Genomic DNA, 19,104 nt, shown 5'->3' with positions numbered 1-19,104 from the left:
ACTAGAGCTAATCAATGAATTTGGTAAAGTAGCAGGATACAAAATTAATGCACAGAAATCTCTTGCATTCCTATACACTAATGATGAAAAATCTGAAAGAGAAATTAAGGAAACACTCCCATTTACCATGGCGACAAAAAGAATAAAATACCTAAGAAGAAACCTACCTAGGGAGACAAAAGACCTGTATGTAGAAAACTATGACACTGATGAAAGAAATTAAAGATGATACAAATAGATGGAGAGATATACCATGTTCTTGGATTGGAAGAATCAACATTGTGAAAATGACTCTACCACCCAAAGCAATCTACAGATTCAATGCAATCCCTATCAAACTACCACTGGCATTTTTCACAGAACTAGAACAAAAACTTTCACAATTTGTATGGAAACAAAAAAGACCCTGAATAGCCAAAGCAATCTTGAGAATGAAAAACAGAGCTGGAGGAATCAGGCTCCTTGACTTCAGACTATACTACAAAGCTACAGTAATCAAGACAGTATGGTACTGGCACAAAAACAGAAAGATAGATCAATGGAACAGGATAGAAAGCCCAGAGATAAACCCACGCACATACGGTCACCTTATCTTTGATAAAGGAGGCAGGAATGTACAGTGGAGAAAGGACAGCCTCTTCAATAAATGGTGCTGGGAAAACTGGACAGCTACATGGAAAAGAATGAAACTAGAACACTCCCTAACACCATACACAAAAATAAACTCAAAATGGATTAAAGACCTAAGTGTAAGGCCAGACGCTGTAAAACTGTTAGAGGAAAACATAGGCAGAACACTCTATGACATAAATCACAGCAAGATCCTTTTTGACCCACATCCTACAGAAATGGAAATAAAAACAAAAATAAACAAATGGGATCTAATGAAACTTCAAAGCTTTTGCACAGCAAAGGAAACCATAAACAAGGCCAAAAGACAACCCTCAGAATGGGAGAAAATATTTGCAAATGAAGCAACTGACAGAGGATTAATCTTCAAAATTTATAAGCAGCTCAATAACAAAAAACCAAACAACCCAATCCAAAAATGGGCAGACGACCTAAATAGACATTTCTCCAAAGAAGATATACAGACTGCCAACAAACACATGGAAGAATGCTCAACATCATTAACCATTAGAGAAATGCAAATCAAAACTACAATGAGATATCATCTCACACCAGTCAGAATGGCCATCATCAAAAAATCTAGAAACAATAAATGCTGGAGAGGGTGTGGAGAAAAGGGAACCCTCTTGCACTGCTGGTGGGAATGTAAATTGATACAGCCATTGTGGAGAACAGTATGGAGGTTCCTTAAAAAACTACAAATAGAACTACCATATGACCCAGCAATCCCACTACTGGACATATACCCTGAGAAAACCATAATTCAAAAAGAGTCATGTACCAAAATGTTCATTGCAGCTCTATTTCCAATAGCCCGGAGATGGAAACAACCTAAGTGCCCATCATCGGATGAATGGATAAAGAAGATGTGGCACATATATACAATGGAATATTACTCAGCCATAAAAAGAAACGAAATTGAGCTATTTGTAATGAGGTGGATAGACCTAGAGTCTGTCATACAGAGTGAAGTAAGTCAGAAAGAGAAAGACAAATACCGTATGCTAACACATATATATGGAATTTAAGAAAAAAAAATGTCATGAAGAACCTAGGGGTAAGACAGGAATAAAGACACAGACCTACTAGAGAATGGACTTGAGAATATGGGGAGGGTGAAGGGTAAGCTGTGACAAAGCGCGAGAGAGGCATGGACATATATACACTACCAAATGTAAGGTAGATAGCTAGTGGGAAGCAGCCACATAGCACAGGGAGATCAGCTCGGTGCTTTGTGACCGCCTGGAGGGGTGGGATAGGGAGGGTGGGAGGGAGGGAGACGCAGAGGGAGGAGATATGGGAACATATGTATATGTATAACTGATTCACTTTGTTATAAAGCAGAAACTAACACACCATTGTAAAGCAATTATACTCCAATAAAGATGTAAAAAAAAAAAAAAGATTCATGTAGTGTTCGTTGCTAGCTCCTCTGTGCTCAGCCACACTCTGATCATACCCAAGTGATTGCATTTGCCCCATTATAATTGTCCACCTGCATGTGTGCCTTCTCCGATGGATGCATTCGCTCCTGATGGGAGGAACCAGCAGACCCCCACCACCTAGCAGAGATATGACACATCATGGTGCTTTATACAGAGCTACCAAGTACAGGTGTGCGGACTGTGCACTGCACAATAGCACACATCAACAAGGAATCTTTTTATCTTATATGTCAATGACTTGTATTTTTATTACATCAATTTTACAGTAGATAGAAATAAAGTTTTGACCTATTGCAATCAGTGTATTATGACATTTTTCAAAAGATGGAAGTAAAGTGCCTTTCAAATTTACACAAAGGTACCACTAAAAGAATTTGTCTTTAAATAGATGGCTGCTGCAAGAAGCAGTTCTTCTGTCCATCCTCTTTGGATAACCTTAGCCTAGCCAGGCCTCACGTGACGCTTCCAGAGATAAAGACTGAGTGGCAGAGAGAGAGAGAGAGAGAAGTTAGCTGCACATCTGGCTCACCTTAACAGGAAACATTTCAAACTCAGTAAAGGGCCCACCCGCATGGTAAATCAGTCTGTTACCAAACAACTATTAAGGGCATGCATTCTTCACATTGCAAAAGCCACTGTATGGGAGATGGAAACATTAGGCCCAATTTTTGCCTTTAATACCCTTATAGTCTAATTGAGAAAACTAACCACATAAAATGACTATATAAAAATTTATACCAAAAAGTGTAAATGCCAAGTTAATAAAACGGAGTTGAAAACTAACATGGAGAAGCCATTTTTCCCTAGTCAAATTGACCCCCCCAAAAAAACTGATTTGATCATGTGATAACAGGAATTTCAAGAAGAGGGAGATCACAACTGGGTTACTCCATAACATTGGGTCACTTAGCCTCAACAAACCTGTTTCTTTTTCTTTTTTTTTGAAAAATCAGAATTAAAAAAAAAAAACTGTCTTCTGTCGTCACAAAGTTTTTCCAAGATCAAACAATGTAGTACACAAAAATGTTTTGCAAACTATAAATAGCTTAGCAAAAGTATGGAATTGAGTGGTAATTATTAGACAAGGAAAGTCTTCAAGTTTGGTCCCTGCAAGACGGAAGTGAGAAGCCAGCTTAACCTTCTTTTTGTTGGTTTGTTTTTGGGTTTGATTGAAGTCTGGTTGATTTACAATGTCGTGTTAGTTTCAGGTGTACAGCAAAGTGATTTCAACCTTCCTTTGTCATTCTCTCCTCCCTCCTTCCCACCTGTACTGCATTGCTCACCTCACACCCGTCCCCAGCCTTCTCACCTATGTGTGTGGCAAAGGAGTCTCCAGGCCACTGCAGGAGAAATAAAAGGGATTTAAAAGGAAAAAGCGAAGCAGAAAAGGAAAAGAGAGGCTACGTTCTGCTCTAACTACAATAACGTTCTTCTTAAAACGTTTTCTTTAACAGGCTTCCGAGATGTCTGAGATCATCGCGGTTTCTCTCACTCTGTTGATTAAGAACGAATAACCCTTGTGAATGGTGGTTTTTCTCTGGGGGTGGGACTGCAAACATCTTTAGTGTCTCACATCAGGTATTTCTGAATTGTTTTAAATTTGTTAAAATGGACACAATTTGCTTGTCTGTTCTCTGAGAGATAGTTCAAATCTGAGGGGAAAAAAACTAGGACTCTGGATTCATTAAAAACATATACTGAGGGAAATATTTACATTTAGGAAAATCGTATTACCTCCAGAATTGCCATGATTAATATTTTAATAAGACAATTGCATAACGAGGCAACGTTCAGAGGAAAAACCTTATTTCTGATGTGATTTGGTGAGTCAGTGGTCTATACATATTTATTCCTTTTTTTTTTTTTTCTCTATCTATAGGCTCTGCTTTGTTATCTGTGGCTGCTTTTCCCTTGGAGGGTTTCTACATGGGCACTCACCGTATGATTAACAACATACCAAAAAAGGAACAGACCAGGCTGTTTCACGTAGCACTGGTGGCCATCTGCCTCGGCACAGGAGGAATAAGGACCATTGTCTGTCCACTGGGCGCTTACAGCCTTCAGGAGTATGGATCCCAGAAACAAATGTCCTTTTTTAACTGGTAAGTAGCACTGGCTAGGAGAGAAAACAGGCATTCTCGGGAACAGACATTTCTCCCGCTTTGGGCATTTCTCATTGCTTGCTCTCTGGTCCCGTTTTGATGATGGTTGTTCAGCCTTTGTCATTGATTGGGCTGGGTGACAAGGGGACAATACCTTTAACAATGATTCAGTCAGTAGTCTGGGAGCCTATGAGTCAGGTATAGACCAACACAGTTTACCAGCACCTTCTTGAAACACACTGATGACTTTATCCTTCAAGTAAACAAGTGTGAGAAGGCATGTCATACTGAATAGAATGTGGCTTTGGAGCCAAACAGGCCTTGGTGGAAATCTCAGTTCTACTTCACACAGTTGCCTGACCTTGGTCAAGTCATTTCTTCTTTGAGTTTAACCATTTCTGAAGGGTTATAATAATACCTCTTCCTGCGTTTTATTAGAGGTAATAATATGTGTATTACTGGCATAGAATGTGGCACATAGTGGTAATCAATAAGCAGGAGATATTATTAGTTATGTCTACATTGTAATAGATAACACGGCATAGATTATAAATTCAGAAAGATGAAAAGGATGGAAGAAGTATTTTACAATTCGTTAAAACATCAACCAGCATCTCTATTTAACATCCACTTCACCCCCAGCACCTGAAAGAATTTGTATTCCATGGAAATCAAACTACATTTCTATACATCTTTGTCTCTCTTAGTGAGTTCTTATACAGTTTTATGTGTTTTCAAGGAACCAATTTTTATTATCAAATGCAAATTCAAGGAAAAATTGAGATTTTGATCTCAAGGTAGAGTATTTCAGCATTTAGTAGAGAATTCTGTTGTTCTTATTGGCATTCACCAGTTGATGTCAAATATATTGGAGATATATTGTCTTTTGCTTCCTCTTCTCTGTGAAATAGGTTAGTATCATTTTTCTAAAATATTTTGCCATTCCATCAGTGTTAGCAATGGATAAAAGCAATGCACAGACAGCATCAGACAAAATGTTTAAAGAAAATTCATATTAAAAGCATTAAATGAAAAAAATTTAGAATAAATATTATCTAGGTACATATAGCTATCTAAGACAGTTCCTTTTTCTTTGTTTTTCTTTCTGCTTTCTTTTGTTTCCTTCTTTCTTTCCTTCTTTCCCCCCCATCCCCCGACTATATTAATATTACAAAGCACTCAGGCCTATTTTGGATTAAGTCCAAACGTCAGAGAATAATGCAGTTTTACCAAAGGTGGAAGGGACTTTTTACTTCCTTACAGCAAATTCTGCCTCCTTGACCTGCCCAAAGGAGAAAGAAAAATCCTTCTTTTTTATTCTATTCGGGGGTTTTAATCCTTAATTAGCAACATCATTTTGATTAAATAAGACTCTGGAGGATTAAGACTAAAGAGCAATCAGTTGTTCTGAAAGATAGCTCTGGAGAATTTATTGTACTGTCGTCTTAGTCATTCAGAGTTGTGTTTAATCAAAGTGACATTTCTCAGTGTTGATTACAAAGGAGACATTATATGAATGAAATATTTCCTTGGGGAAACGGAGGGAACACCCAATGGGTTCGTGCTTTAGGACATTGGAAAGGCGGGGATGAGGAATGAGGTGAAAATGAATTTCTGTAGCCAGGCCAAATTTAGGATGAACACATTTCGATTGGGTTACTTATTATTTCCTGATTTCATTAAAATCTCTGATAAAGGAATCATGCAATATTTTTTAAAGTTAAGCACCGAGAAATGTGTATAAAGAACCAGGGTGTTATTCTTTAATGTGATAAGAGACTGTAGAAATAATAAGCCCCTTGAAGGCGGAATATGGTGGTTGTTGTTTTCTCAGTTCAAATACTAAACTTTTATGAACAGCTGCTTGTTGCACTTTATAGAAATGACTGTTCATTCTATTCTTGTACATAACGCAGGGGTTGGTGGCAAGATGAACAGAGTCCCTGCTGGGCAGCCAGATAGCTGGCAGGATCCTGGCTCTGTCACTTAGGAGTCTTATGGTTTTCAGCAAGTTCCTTCACCTCTCAAAAGCACAGAATGGGGATACCTTGGAGGGCTGTTGTGGAGTTTTTACACAAAGTATCCTAGCACATTATAGGCATTCAAATCAGGGTAACTATGACTTATTATTAAATGACGAATAAATAAGTCATCAGCTAAAATAATTGTCCAACTTCTGGGAAAGAGGAAGGCCATTTAGGAGAAGGCCATCTTTAAAATGAGCAGCCCACTGATTTATAATCTATTTCTCCAAGTCAAAAATGCCTCTAGAAATTACAAGCTTGGTTAATATAATGAATTTCAGCAGTGTCTTTAAAAAAGCAACACAGCTAACTTTTGACCACTAATCTCTCCCTACAAAAAGACTTACTACTTTTCAAATTTTTGAATTCAAGTCTTTAGTAATATATTCTTTTTTTTTTTTAGGCTCCGGACGCACAGGCTCAGCGGCCATGGCTCACGGGCCCAGCTGCTCTGCAGCATACTCCCGGACCGGGGCACGAACCTGTGTCCCCTGCATCGGCAGGCGGACCCCCAACCACTGCGCCACCAGGGAAGCCCTAGTAATATATTCTAATTCAAGTCTCTACTACATATATTTTTCTGGTTTAACGACAGCAGTGCTATGCTTATTAAATCACTTATAAACTGAAAAAAAAAAAAAAAAAGCAACACAGCACTTGAACCTATAACCACTTGAAGGCTGCATCCAGTTCTGTTTTCAGCACAGATGTCAGCTGTTCATAGTTACAGGACGCTTAATGAGATGTGTCATTGCATCTCTACCACCTAAAGCTTCCCAATGATCATGTGAAATAGTATAGACTGGAAGTCTAAAGCACTGAAAGCACCACTTCCGAGCAGAGCTGCCAAATGTAGGTGAGAAAACCCCTCCCAGCCAACATCACCATCTGGTACTGGATCTTCCTCGACTATGTACCTAACTGAAAGAATAAAGCTAAACTCCCTGAAATCAAGAGGCATAATAATCTGCCAACATCTCCTTGTGCCATCGTCCAGATCGGAACCTGGCTCTTTCAGCATTTTCCAAAATCTGACATGTACAATGAGAGTTACCATACTGGCGATCATCTAGGTAAATACACCTCTGCAGAATCTTTTCTGGAAACAAAATGAATGGTGAATAATTAAGTCTGTTCATGACCATAATTTTAAATCCTACCACAATTAACCTTAAATCTTGCTTCCTCATGTCTCTACTTATTTCACCTGATAATTTGCATGCCATCTGCATATCATAGTCTGTCACTAACCAGTTACCAGAGTGAATTATACATTATTTAAAAGCTCAAATAGTAGATTGGTATAAATTTCTTGAAAAAGTCTAGAGACCGACTTATTCCATCCCAGAAATTTTGAATATCTGGTACTCAGTTTGACTCTACATAATATCTGTCTCATACTAAAGTGTTCTGATTTTTAAAAACTTGCTCAAATTTAGTATCTTTTATCTTGGGAAAACACTAGAAGTAAAAAAATTATTATCCCACAGCCTTTTTTTCAAAGCTGTTTTAATATTTACTTGAGTGTTGTTTGACAGCAGCGATTCTCAATCCTAGATGTCCAAGGAAGCCACATGAGGACCCTTAAAAATACTGATGCCTGGGCCCTACCACCAGAAGTTCTGATTATGTTGATTTGAGGTGGGCACCAGAGACTAGGATTTTTTTTAAGCTGCCTGAGTAGTAAGGTTTGAGAACCACTGCTCTCAAGCAGCATTGCATGATTTTAAGCATCACCTGAGGGCTTTGTTAAAAAATGTTTCCCATGCCCTACCCCCAATATCCTAGATCAGAATTTCCTGGGAGCATAGCTGGGGAACAAACGTGCATTTTTAGCAAGTGCTTCAGAATTTTGAAAACAGTTCCAGAGACATAAGGAAAGTGGATTCCATACGTGGTCTAGAAATATTCTTGAAAAGGAATGGAGCTAAACATTGAGGGAAGCACCTATTTCATACCAGGATGCTTCAGAAATTTTTGATGATTCCTCACAATTTTTACCACACTTAGAAATCTACCTGTTTGAGAAATTCTACCTAACCCTTGAGAAGAGAAACAAAATATGAATTTACACAATTCTGCAATAGTAAAATCATAATTTCAGCTAACGAAATCAAAACAGTTCATGGAATAGTCTTACTAGTACTCATTAATACAGGCATATCTCGTTAAATTGCTTTGCTTTATTGTGCTTCACAGTGATAAAGTTTTTAATTTTATAAACTTTTATAAATTTTAAATTTTGTAAAATTTACAGAAAGTTTGCGGCAACTCCATGTCCAGTAAGTCTATCAGTGGCATTTTTCCAAAAGCATTTGCTCACTTCATGTCTCTGTGAAGCATTTGGTAATTCTCACACTATGCAAACTTCATTATTATTATATTTATCATGGTGATCTGTGATCAGTGATCTTTGATGTTACTGCCACCATGCGCTGAAGGCTCAGAGGATGGTTAGCATTTTTTGCAATAAAGTATTTTTAATTAAGACATGCACGTTATCTTTTTAGACATAATGCTTTTGCACATTTAGTACATTACAACAGAGTGTAAACATAACTTTTCTATATACTGGGAAACTGAAAACTTTGTGCAACCTGTTATACCTCGGTGGCCCAGAACCGGACCCATAGTGTCTCTGAGGTATGCTTGCACTCAGAATATCCTCTAAGTCGCATATACTGAGGAATAGCTTGTAAGTGGCTTTCTAAAAAATCACTAGACCTTCCAAAATTCTATTTTCATGGGCTCTAGCCAAGTTTAACAAATGCTACCCACTCACCCCAATTACAACAGGCACCTCCTTCATTATCTTGGCCAGAATTGTAAACTTTCAGAAAATACACTCAGAATACCTCTCCAACATATAACCATGTAAACTGAAAAGTATTGGGGAAAGAAAAAAAAAAAGAAGAAATTTCTTACATCTCTTACTGATCCTGAGCCTGCTGCTTTTTTTTAAGCCCTGCTTGGTAGCTTTTAAGCTTGGTAGGTGCATCATTAGGGACTTACTTTTATCAATAAACACGCAGTGGTTCAAAGATCTTAAACTCAGGAAATGAGAAAATGATACACATTGTTAAAAAGAACAAAATTCAACGGCAGAAGTTTGAAGACCTGATGGGCTTTCTTAGGCGATTCATGAATTGGACAGCATCCCATCCAGCAACTACAAGGGTGCTCTGAAGGGTTGTACAAAATGGAAGGTTTTTATAGGAAGAAGGGTAGGGCAAGGGAGCTATTCGCAAAAGAAAAGGAAGCATTATTTTTAGGCCTGGGTATCTTCTTTTTGGGGAGGTGGGGTGGGGAGGGAAAGGCAAGGGTTTTACCACGTAGATTGCCTCTTCTTCTGGGGGATGGAGAGGGCCCACATGACAGATGACCTCATTGATGCCGACCAGAAAATTCCAGACGGGTTGATTAAGATTACATTTCTGGAGAAGCTCGAAACTGCAATGAAGTCCTGTATCTAAGCCTAGGTTTGGTATCATAGGCTTTAGCGCAAGTGATGCCATTTGGGGCCTGTGGTTTTCTCTTCAACAACATAAACAACTGTTAAAATTGGGATTTGGCAGAAGACAGGGGAAGAAAGACAGAAAGGGAACGAGAGCAAGTTAAAGGAGTGACATAGGCAGGGAGGGCAGGAGAAAGAGAGTGAAGCATTCCCCCCCAATATCTTAATTAAAAGTAAAACTTTTACTTTAATCATGCTGTCGATTCACCAAAATCAATTATCTTCCTTTATTAAGCCATCTTTTCTTTAATAGCATTGTTGAAAAATATTTATAGATAAAAAGTAGGAAAAAATGATATAAATGACCTGATTTACAAAACGGAAACAGACTCACAGATTTCGAAAACAAACTTATGGTTGCCAAAGGGGAACTGTGGAAGGAGGGATAAATTAGGAGCTTGGGAGTAACATACACACACTACTATATATAAAATCATCAACAAGGGCCTACTGTATAGCACAGGGAACTCTACTCAGTACTCTGTAATAACCTATATGGGAAAAGACTCTCAAAAAGAATGAGTATATGCACATGTATAACTGAATCACTATGCTGTACACCTGAGACTAACGCAATCATTATACTCCAATAATTTTTTTTTAAAAAAGTAGGAAATGCAAAATTTCCTCTGGTCCTTCTTTCTCCAAATTCATGTCAGCTAGAATATTCTTTGAAGTACTTCAGTGGGCCAGTGGTTATGCTAAAAGAAGCAATGATTGACAACAGCCATCCACCATGAAATCAGCGCCCCAGTGTTTCATTGACTCTTCTAAACAGTTCAATTTTGGCCCATTGAAGAACCACAAATCCCCTGGTGAATTATCTCAATATTTTTCAAGGCAGAATAAAATATTCTGTTTTAACTCTTTTTTTTTTTTTTTTTTGCGGTACATGGGCCTCTCACTGCTGTGGCCTCTCCCGTTGCGGAGCACAGGCTCCGGACGCGGCACGTGGGACCCTCCTGGACCGGAGCACGAACCCGAGTCCACTGCATCAGCAGGCGGACTCTCAACCACTGCGCCACCAGGGAAGCCCTGTTTGAACTCTTAAAATTGTCCACTAAGGCTATGAAGACCCAGAAGTTTTTCTCCCCTCTTCAATACCTTCTCAAGTAGGTTGGAAAGCCCATTTCAAACTATTTCTCTTATAATCACTTAAAAGAAGTGAAGCATGTCAAAATTGGTCAGTCTAAGAAGTGACAGAATATTTGAGTGACTTTAAAAACTATTACTAAATAAATTAAGGTGAATGTTTAAAATAAATAATCTCAAAAGGTTTTCTGAATTTTGCAGCAATAGGGTTTTTTCCCCCTTATTTGTATTCAACACCATAGAATCATGAAGACCAAAAAAAAAAAAACAAATTACCACTTATATATACCCCCAATTATTTGCAGTTCCCAGTCTGTATTTAAAAGTAAACTAAAGAAACATATTTTTACTGCTGCTTTCAATATTCCTTAATCACTGGTATTTGTTTTGCTTTAGTGCTTTGCTCTCTGACTTTCTGTGTGAGAGGTGCTTTATATATTCAATTTGCTGGTGAGCTATGAGATGAAAGGAGTCTTAATGGTGAGTTTGAAGACTGTGGATTTTTATTTCTTTTATTTTCTTACAGTTGAGACATATACAGTTTCACCCTTAATTATCTATGGCTTGTCCTGTCCATGGATCAGCAAAGATTATATAAAACATGATTGTACTAGGTAATTCTTCCAGAAAATTACACAATCAAATAGGTTGGGTGGCATTTGTTAAAACACATTTAGTACTTTATGTGAAATCTCTCCCTATACAGAGACATTCAGCACTATAATTCTTTGGTTTATAACTATATTTCACAAGATGTAAGTCTTGGAAGAATTGTAATTTTCCTTGACCCTCTTTAGAGCAATTCCGTTTACATCCCCCTGTGGTGTACTGAAGAGTCACACAGTGTCCTCTTGGATTTTTTCTCAGCAATACTTAGCATTTGAAAAAAGGGTTTCTTAAAGATGGAAAGGACCGTAACATTGCTCTGCAATTCCAGCCCCTCTTGGTTGTTACAGCCACAGTTCAAGTGTGCAGCTTGCAACTGCACGAAAGGATGACCTGAGGCTGAGCCTAGGGACTCTACCGCATTGTCCTAGAAAATTCTAACTTTGTACCCACGCTGCACTGTGATAAATAAATTGCTATCAGTGGATTACAGTCAATCAGCTTGCTCAGCATGGCCATGTTTGACATTTGATTACTTTTCTAGGTCAGTTATGGAGAGTGGATGTTCATGATTTTGAAAGGGGTGATCACTTATTGGGTGCATACATATTCAAAACGTAAATTGTACATTTTAAGCACATGCAGTTTATTGTAGCTCACTTATATCTCAATAAAATTGTTTTAAAAAACAAGAGAAAAAGCAACAGTAATAAAGATAGTATGGTTTTGGCATAAGGATAGATTAGTAGAACAGAATTGAAATTCAGAAAAAAGAACCACGTTTATAAGGTCAATTGATTTTCAACAAAGGTGCCAAAAAATTCAATGGGGAAAGGATCATCTTTTCAATAAATTGTGCTAGAATAACTGGATATCAAATAGAAAAAGTTACTCATGACACCTGACTAGAAATTTAATTAAAAGCCAATCATTGACCTAACATAGAGATCTAAAGGCATAAAACTGCTTTTTAAAAAAGGAAAAAATACTTGTGACCTACATATAGGAAGTATTCTTTACATAAGACACAAGAAGCATGAACCAATTAAAAACAATGATGAAATTTATTAAAATTAAGAACAGTTGCTGTTACCAAAAGATTTAACTAAGAAAATGATGAGGCAAACCACAGATTGGGAGAAAACATTTGTAGAACATATATCTGACAAAAGACATGCAGCCTGAATATATAAAGAACTTTTACAAATCAATAATAGGAAGATAAACTACCCAGTTGAAAAATCATAGTGGGATTCCAGGACAGACCATGACAGTAGCCCCATTCCTTCCAGGTCCTCCTTTTTTTATATCTAAAAAACCCTGGACATAACACAACAGACAAACATAGGAAGATTCTGAAAGGTGGAAAGATGACAGACTCTAGCTAGAGATCTTGGAACTTGAGAGAGGAGAGCAATGAGTTTTCTGGGTTTTCTTTTTGCCAACAGTGGAGAAGCCTGGAACTGCCCACAGGCATGGTGGGGAGAGGGCAGCTCCAAGAAAAGCCTGCTGCCCTTAGGTAAAGTACCAGGGAAAGGGTAGCCTAACATAAAATATCTTTTTGATAATACCTGCCCTACTTCAGGCAAACACTGTGGAAAAACTGCCCCACCCTCCTACTCTGGCTCCATAGTTTCAGCAGGAAAGAGGAATCTAATGTACGTACACACACACGTGCGCACACACACACACACACACACACACACACACATACAAAGCAGGCTCTGATTCCCCAGCTTGAGTGGTATGTTGGTGGGACCAAGTAAGGAACTGGTCTTCAATCCTCTGCCCAGCAGAAGCAGGTCAGGCACCAATCCACCCTCCTGGGTAATGTCAGCTGAGCACAGCAAGGAGCCAATCCCCACCGTAAATCAGCAAGTGGAATTAGTAGAGTCAGGAGGCTGGTCTTCAATTAACAATCTAATTCCACATCCACTATTCCTCTCTCTCTTTCCCCACACTTAGCAGTACTCTCCTGAGGAATGAAGGAAGCAATCCTGGTTAAAATTCAACTCTTTACTTGTTCTATTACTGTACTTACAGAGCCAAACAGGTCTGGAGAAAAATGTAAAATCATGCTATGCCGGCACTAAATACACGGCCAACCTCAAGTGAACCCTTACCATCATCCTTCAGGTGTACAGTATGCAATCATTCTCTCTCCTCCTCCTTCATATGACTGTTTCTAACCTTTTCCTTTCTTCTCAAACCTTCAACATACCCTTCTCATAGCCAGTCTCACCTGTTCACTATGCTTCTTTCACTTAAAGGAAGAAAGAAAGAAAAAGAGAGAGAGAGAGAGAAAAAGAAAGAAAGAAAGAAAGAGAAAAAGAAAGAAAGGAGGGAGGGAGGGATGGAGGGAGGGAAGGAAGGAAGGAAAGAAGGGAGAGAGGGAGGGATGGAGGGAGGGAAGGAAGGAAGGAAAGAAGGGAGGGAGGGAGGGAGGGAGATGTATGGGAAATGCCATAGGATGACCCCCGGTGGGTCACACTCTTGGCAGATCCATGTCCCTGAGTATGGGAACAACCTGTGACCTGTCTCTACTGAATAGAACATGGAAAAGGTGATAGGATATCACCCCCTCCTTATGTTATATGGCAAAGGTGAAGGGATCTTGCAATGTAATTAAGCTCTCTAATCAGTTGCTTTTGAGCTAATCAAAGGGGGGCTTATCCTGGTACCCTGGGTGGGCCTGATCTAATTAGGTAAGCCCTTCATATTTTAGTGATAAGTGTTCTAATGTAGACCTATTAGTGTTTGTACAACTAAAACATGGACCAAAACTCATAAAACCATATGTTAAATTTTTTAATTTGATTTTAATTTTTATTTTACATTGGAGCACAGTTGATTAACAGTGTTGTGTTAGTTTCAGGTGCACAGCAAAGTGATTCGGTTATACATATACATGTATCTATTCTTTTTCAAATTCTTTTCCCATTTAGGTTATCACAGAATATTGAGCAGAGTTCCCTGTGCTATACAGGAGGTCCTTGTTGGTTATCTATTTTAAATATAGTAGTCCATAAAACCATATTTTTATATGGGTAAATTTTATTATATTCAATATTACTTCAATAATTTTTTAAGCTAATGTTAATGAAATGGAATAGGACCCTTTGGCCCTTGTCCCCCATGTCCTCTGCCTGCCCTTTGTCTGTGGAAAAACTTTAGCCAAAGAATGAATTTAATCAGAGAAGTAAGAAAATGCAGAAGCAAAGAAAAGCAGTCAAACAGGACAAAACAATAATCGTTTAGTCCCTAAGCATAGTCAAGGGCCTTTAGTTCCTTCTCAAGGGCTGTAGATAATATTCTAAGCCACATCCTGTGAGCTGTCTTGTAGATACTGAAACCCGTGCCAGGTGGAAGAAGTTAACTACATGATGACCAGACTGTAGCCATGATATAAGCTGCCACAATTCCAAGAATTGGCCTCAAGGAAATGGGAACAAACTGACCCCGGAACTGAAGATTAACTGTACTTAGGACAATCAAGATGATGCTCGTCAGACCACTGTATGACCAATTTCAAGATGACTGTCAGAACTAACTGTACTGTTTCTACATGTAGTCCCCTCCTTCCGCCAATAAGAGCTCTTGCCCACTGGCTGTCAGTGGAGGGGAGTAAGCCTTTGGACGGGAGTCCGCCCTCCCCCTGCCCCAGTTTCAGGCATCCAAATGAAAGCAAACTTTCCTTTCCACCAAACTTGCCTCTTTATTGGCTTTTGAGCGGTGAGCAGCCAGACCCCACTTTCAGTAGCTGTAAGACACCCCCTTTGCAATGGGACTCCAGCAGCAGAATTTAGACCCAGTGAAAGGTTGAGAAGTAGAGATTATTCCTCCAGAGCTTGCAAACCGTACTACTGGGATAGGTACTTATTTTTAATATTGTTTCTTAGGAGGAGACACTGGAAGTTTTATTCAAATGACACTAATTTCTTTGGTTTACCCATGCCATGGTCTAGGTATAACCTGGGTATTCCTGAGTTTTCCCATACTTTGAAAAGTGGAATAAATAAGTTTCAACTCTTTAACCGTGTAATCTTTTCCAGGTTCATTAGGCATATTCAGTGAGGTATTATTTATGGCTTCTCTAGAGTCACAACAGAGTTGACTTGTTGCTGTAGAGACCATATGATTTGTAAAGCCTAAAATATTATCAGACACTTTACAGAAAAATTTGTCAACTTCTGCTTTAGAGAAAAGAGAACACATTCTTCCTATATCTATTCTAAAGAGAAAGGAAACATAGATAACGAAACTGATAAGACATAGCTGATGTGTATGCGCTTATTAAGAAAGATAAAAACAGAAATGTAGATGGCCAACAGGCATATGAAAAGATGCTCAACATCACTAATCATCAAGGAAATGCAAATCAAAACTACAATGAGATATCACCTCACACCTGTCAGAATGGCCATCATCAAACAGAACACAAATAAATGTTGGTGAGGCTGTGGAGAAAAGGGAACCCTTGTGCACTGCAGGTGGGAATGTAAGTTGGTACAGCCACTGTAGAAAACAGTATGGAGGTTTCTCAAAAAACTAAAAATAGAACTACCATATGACCCAGCAATCCCACTCCTGAGTATATACCTGAAAAAAAAAAAACCCACTAATTTGAAAAGATTCATGTACCCCCATATTCATGGCAGCATTATTTACAGTTGTCAAGATATGGAAACCACCTAAGTGTCCATCAACAGAGGAATGAATAAGGGAGATGTGATACACACACACACACACACACACACACACACACACAATGGAATACTACTCAGCCATAAAAAAGAATGAAACTTTGCCATTTGCAGCAACATGGATGGACTTGGAGGGTATTTTGTCAAGTGAAATAAGTCAGATACAGGAACACAAATACTGTATGATATCACTTATATGTAGAATCTAAAAAATACAGCAAACTAATGAATATGACAGAAAAGAAGCAGACTCACAGATATAGAGAACAAACTAGTGCTTGTGGGGTTGGGGGAATATAGGGGTAGGGGAGTGGGAGGTATAAACTACTGAGTGTAAGATAGGCTCAAGGATGAGTTGTACAACTTGGGGAACATAGCCAATATTTTGTAATAACTATAAATGGAGAGTAACCTTTAAAGATTGTATAAAAAATTTTTAAATGAAATTAAAAAAAAGAAAGCTGATAAACATTTGCAAAATCTAGTTCAGCTAACATGCTGCTAAGTTGTAGCTTATATTTATTAAAATCATTAAAATTAGCAATTGTTATATTAAGTAACTCAATGGTAATTTTATTTTTGTTTTGGTATCCCAGGTTTTATTGGATCATGAGCCTAAATGCAACTGTTGTCTTTCTGGGACTGTCTTATATCCAGCACTCGGCGTCCTGGGCCCTGGTCTTACTTACTCCTTTTATGTCTACACTTATGGCTCTGATAACCCTTTGTATGATGCACTATAGCCTGATTTATCAGCCAGGAAAATGTAAGCAAATCACACTTTACATTGATTTATTTGGTTCTTATGGTTTTCTCAACACATCTTCTTCCTCTTGGATCCCCTATAACTTCTCTTTCAACTCAGAAAATTTGCAGAGTCTGTCAGTTATTATACTTGAGAGCAACAGATTCTTCAAGAATATCAATAATCTCTATCTTCTTTGATCAAATTGTTCCATGTTTGGGCAGTGAGGTACTCTTCACGCTGGGCCTGAGTCCTTCAGACAAGCCTGTGTTGTCTTTGAATGCTTCCTTGCTTTCTGGTATGCCAAGATATTCTATGGTCATCATTCTCTTCCCTGAACTTTGAATCATCTCTTTCTTAAAGAACTGTTTCCTTTTCTTGTATATATACTGGTATTTAGAGACTACAGTCTTAGTGATGGAGATGCTCATCGCTACTTAGTCCATCATGGTTTCTAGGTCTTTTCAATGCACAGACCTAGAAAATGTCCTTTTTTTTTCCTCTAAGATAACATACATTTTGAACTATAGAATACCATAATCAAAAATGGAACTACAGGATTTTTACTTAAACTTGTCAAACTCAAGTCTTTTTCTACTTCTTCCCATGCCAAAATCCCAGTTCACAATGATTATTGACAGTCTCAAAATTCTTCTTAGTTGCTTTCTTTATGTTATAATCCCTGGGAATGTACACTAAGATGATTATGTTTTAAAGTCACTTGGTATAGTTCCTCTCTGTTTGGTTATGCCACTAACTTTAAATACAATTAAGTGCATTTGTTCCATTTGTGAGGTTAGTTTTTTTTTAGTTGTTGATAGAGTGTAATATGATTCTTATTTTGTGTTAAGCACTTTACATCCTGTATCTCATTTAATACTGTATCAACAATAGGAAATAGTGTTAAAATTCACTTTTTGCATGTAAAGATTTAGACAATAGTTACTAAAATCTGGGCCCAGACCATTCCTAATAAATTGGGAAAAAGCACAGAATCTTAGTAGCTCTGAACCCACAAGTCTCCTATCCAAAGTATTTCTATATATTATGCTCAGTCTAGCCCACTCAAAGCTAAATGTGAAAACTGTTAAATAGCTCATATAACCCTGTCATAAGCATATATTGTTTAACATCCAGCACTGATCCCCCTTAAATCACAGTAACAATACTTCCTATATCTTTGAAGGACCCACAGGTCTTTGGAGACCTTATTGAGCTACACTGTTAAGCCTTGCCTGTTGGACTTTTTAATTACATATCTGCATACATCAGGTTTTTCTTTCTTCCAGTTTTAGTGAGATATAATTGGCATACAGCATTATATAAATTTAAAGTGCACAACATAATGATTTGACTTCCATACGTTATGAAATGATCACCACAAGTTTAGTGACGGTCCATGACCTCATACAGATACAAACTACAAGAAAAAAATAAAAAAAATTTTTTCCTTGTGATGAGAACTCTTAGGATTGACTCTCTTAACAACTTTCGTCTATAACATACAGTTGTGTTCATTATATTAATCATGTTGTACATTACATCCCTTGTACTTATTTATCTTATAACTGGAAGTTTATACCTTTTGACCATTTCTGTCACCATACAAAGATATTACATTGCTACTGACTACACTGTCCACACTGTATATTTCATCCCTGTGACTCATTTATTTTGTAACTGGAAGTTTATACCTCTTAATTTCCTTCATCTATTTCATTCATCCTTTAAAAATCCTGAGGTATTTTTAAATTTTGAAAATTTTAAATACTTGGAAGCATTTAAAAATTTTTATTTTGTTTTAAATCTTAAATAATTTTATGGATCTAAAATTCATGTACAAACAAGGTCCACTTATATTCCTATATCCCCTCTATTCCTTTAGGTGTCCATTTACATATTTTTAAAGAATCATCCTTCCATTTTTTAAATAAAGGAAAATACTAAAATTGTATATATGTGTATGTATCTCTATGTATATGTATGTATTTCCCCCCTTCTCCTATAAACAGTAGCATTTTATTCATACTTTTCTCACCTGCTTTTTTCATTTAATATAACCTAGGAATTGCTTCATAACTGTATATAACAATATTCCTCATTCTTTTTCTAGCTGGATAGTACTCCATTGTTTATTTTACCAGTCTTATATTGATGGATGTTTGGTTCATTTCTTTACTTCTGCCACATTAAATAGGTTCTAAAGAATAGCTTGGTGCATACCTCTCTTAGCATTTTTTCCC

At 37.7% G+C, this 19,104-nt stretch overlaps 2 protein-coding genes across 2 annotated transcripts in view; one reads left to right on the top strand and one right to left on the bottom strand.

Annotated features, from left to right (window-relative positions):
* Nucleotides 1-19,104, top strand: part of SLC15A5 (solute carrier family 15 member 5) — a 90,156-nt gene that overhangs the window by 5,592 nt on the left and 65,460 nt on the right. Inside the window, exons 2-3 of the mRNA XM_029204888.1 lie at nucleotides 3,955-4,177; nucleotides 16,713-16,882. Coding sequence (XP_029060721.1) covers nucleotides 3,955-4,177; nucleotides 16,713-16,882 — 393 coding nt within the window. The remainder of the gene's footprint in view (nucleotides 1-3,954; nucleotides 4,178-16,712; nucleotides 16,883-19,104) is intronic.
* DERA (deoxyribose-phosphate aldolase) overlaps nucleotides 4,122-19,104 on the bottom strand; it is a 361,861-nt gene continuing 346,878 nt past the window's right edge. Inside the window, exon 20 of the transcript XR_003791050.1 lies at nucleotides 4,122-4,191. The gene's annotated coding sequence lies outside the window, so the exon portion shown is untranslated. The remainder of the gene's footprint in view (nucleotides 4,192-19,104) is intronic.

This window comes from Monodon monoceros, unplaced genomic scaffold (genome assembly GCF_005190385.1).
Source record: "Monodon monoceros isolate NGI ecotype Baffin Bay Population unplaced genomic scaffold, NGI_Narwhal_1 Super_Scaffold_6, whole genome shotgun sequence".
In the NCBI taxonomy this organism is placed as follows: Eukaryota; Metazoa; Chordata; class Mammalia; order Artiodactyla; family Monodontidae; genus Monodon; species Monodon monoceros.
The sequence above is the reverse complement of the archived record's forward strand: the minus strand, read 5'-3'. Positions and strand labels throughout refer to the sequence as shown.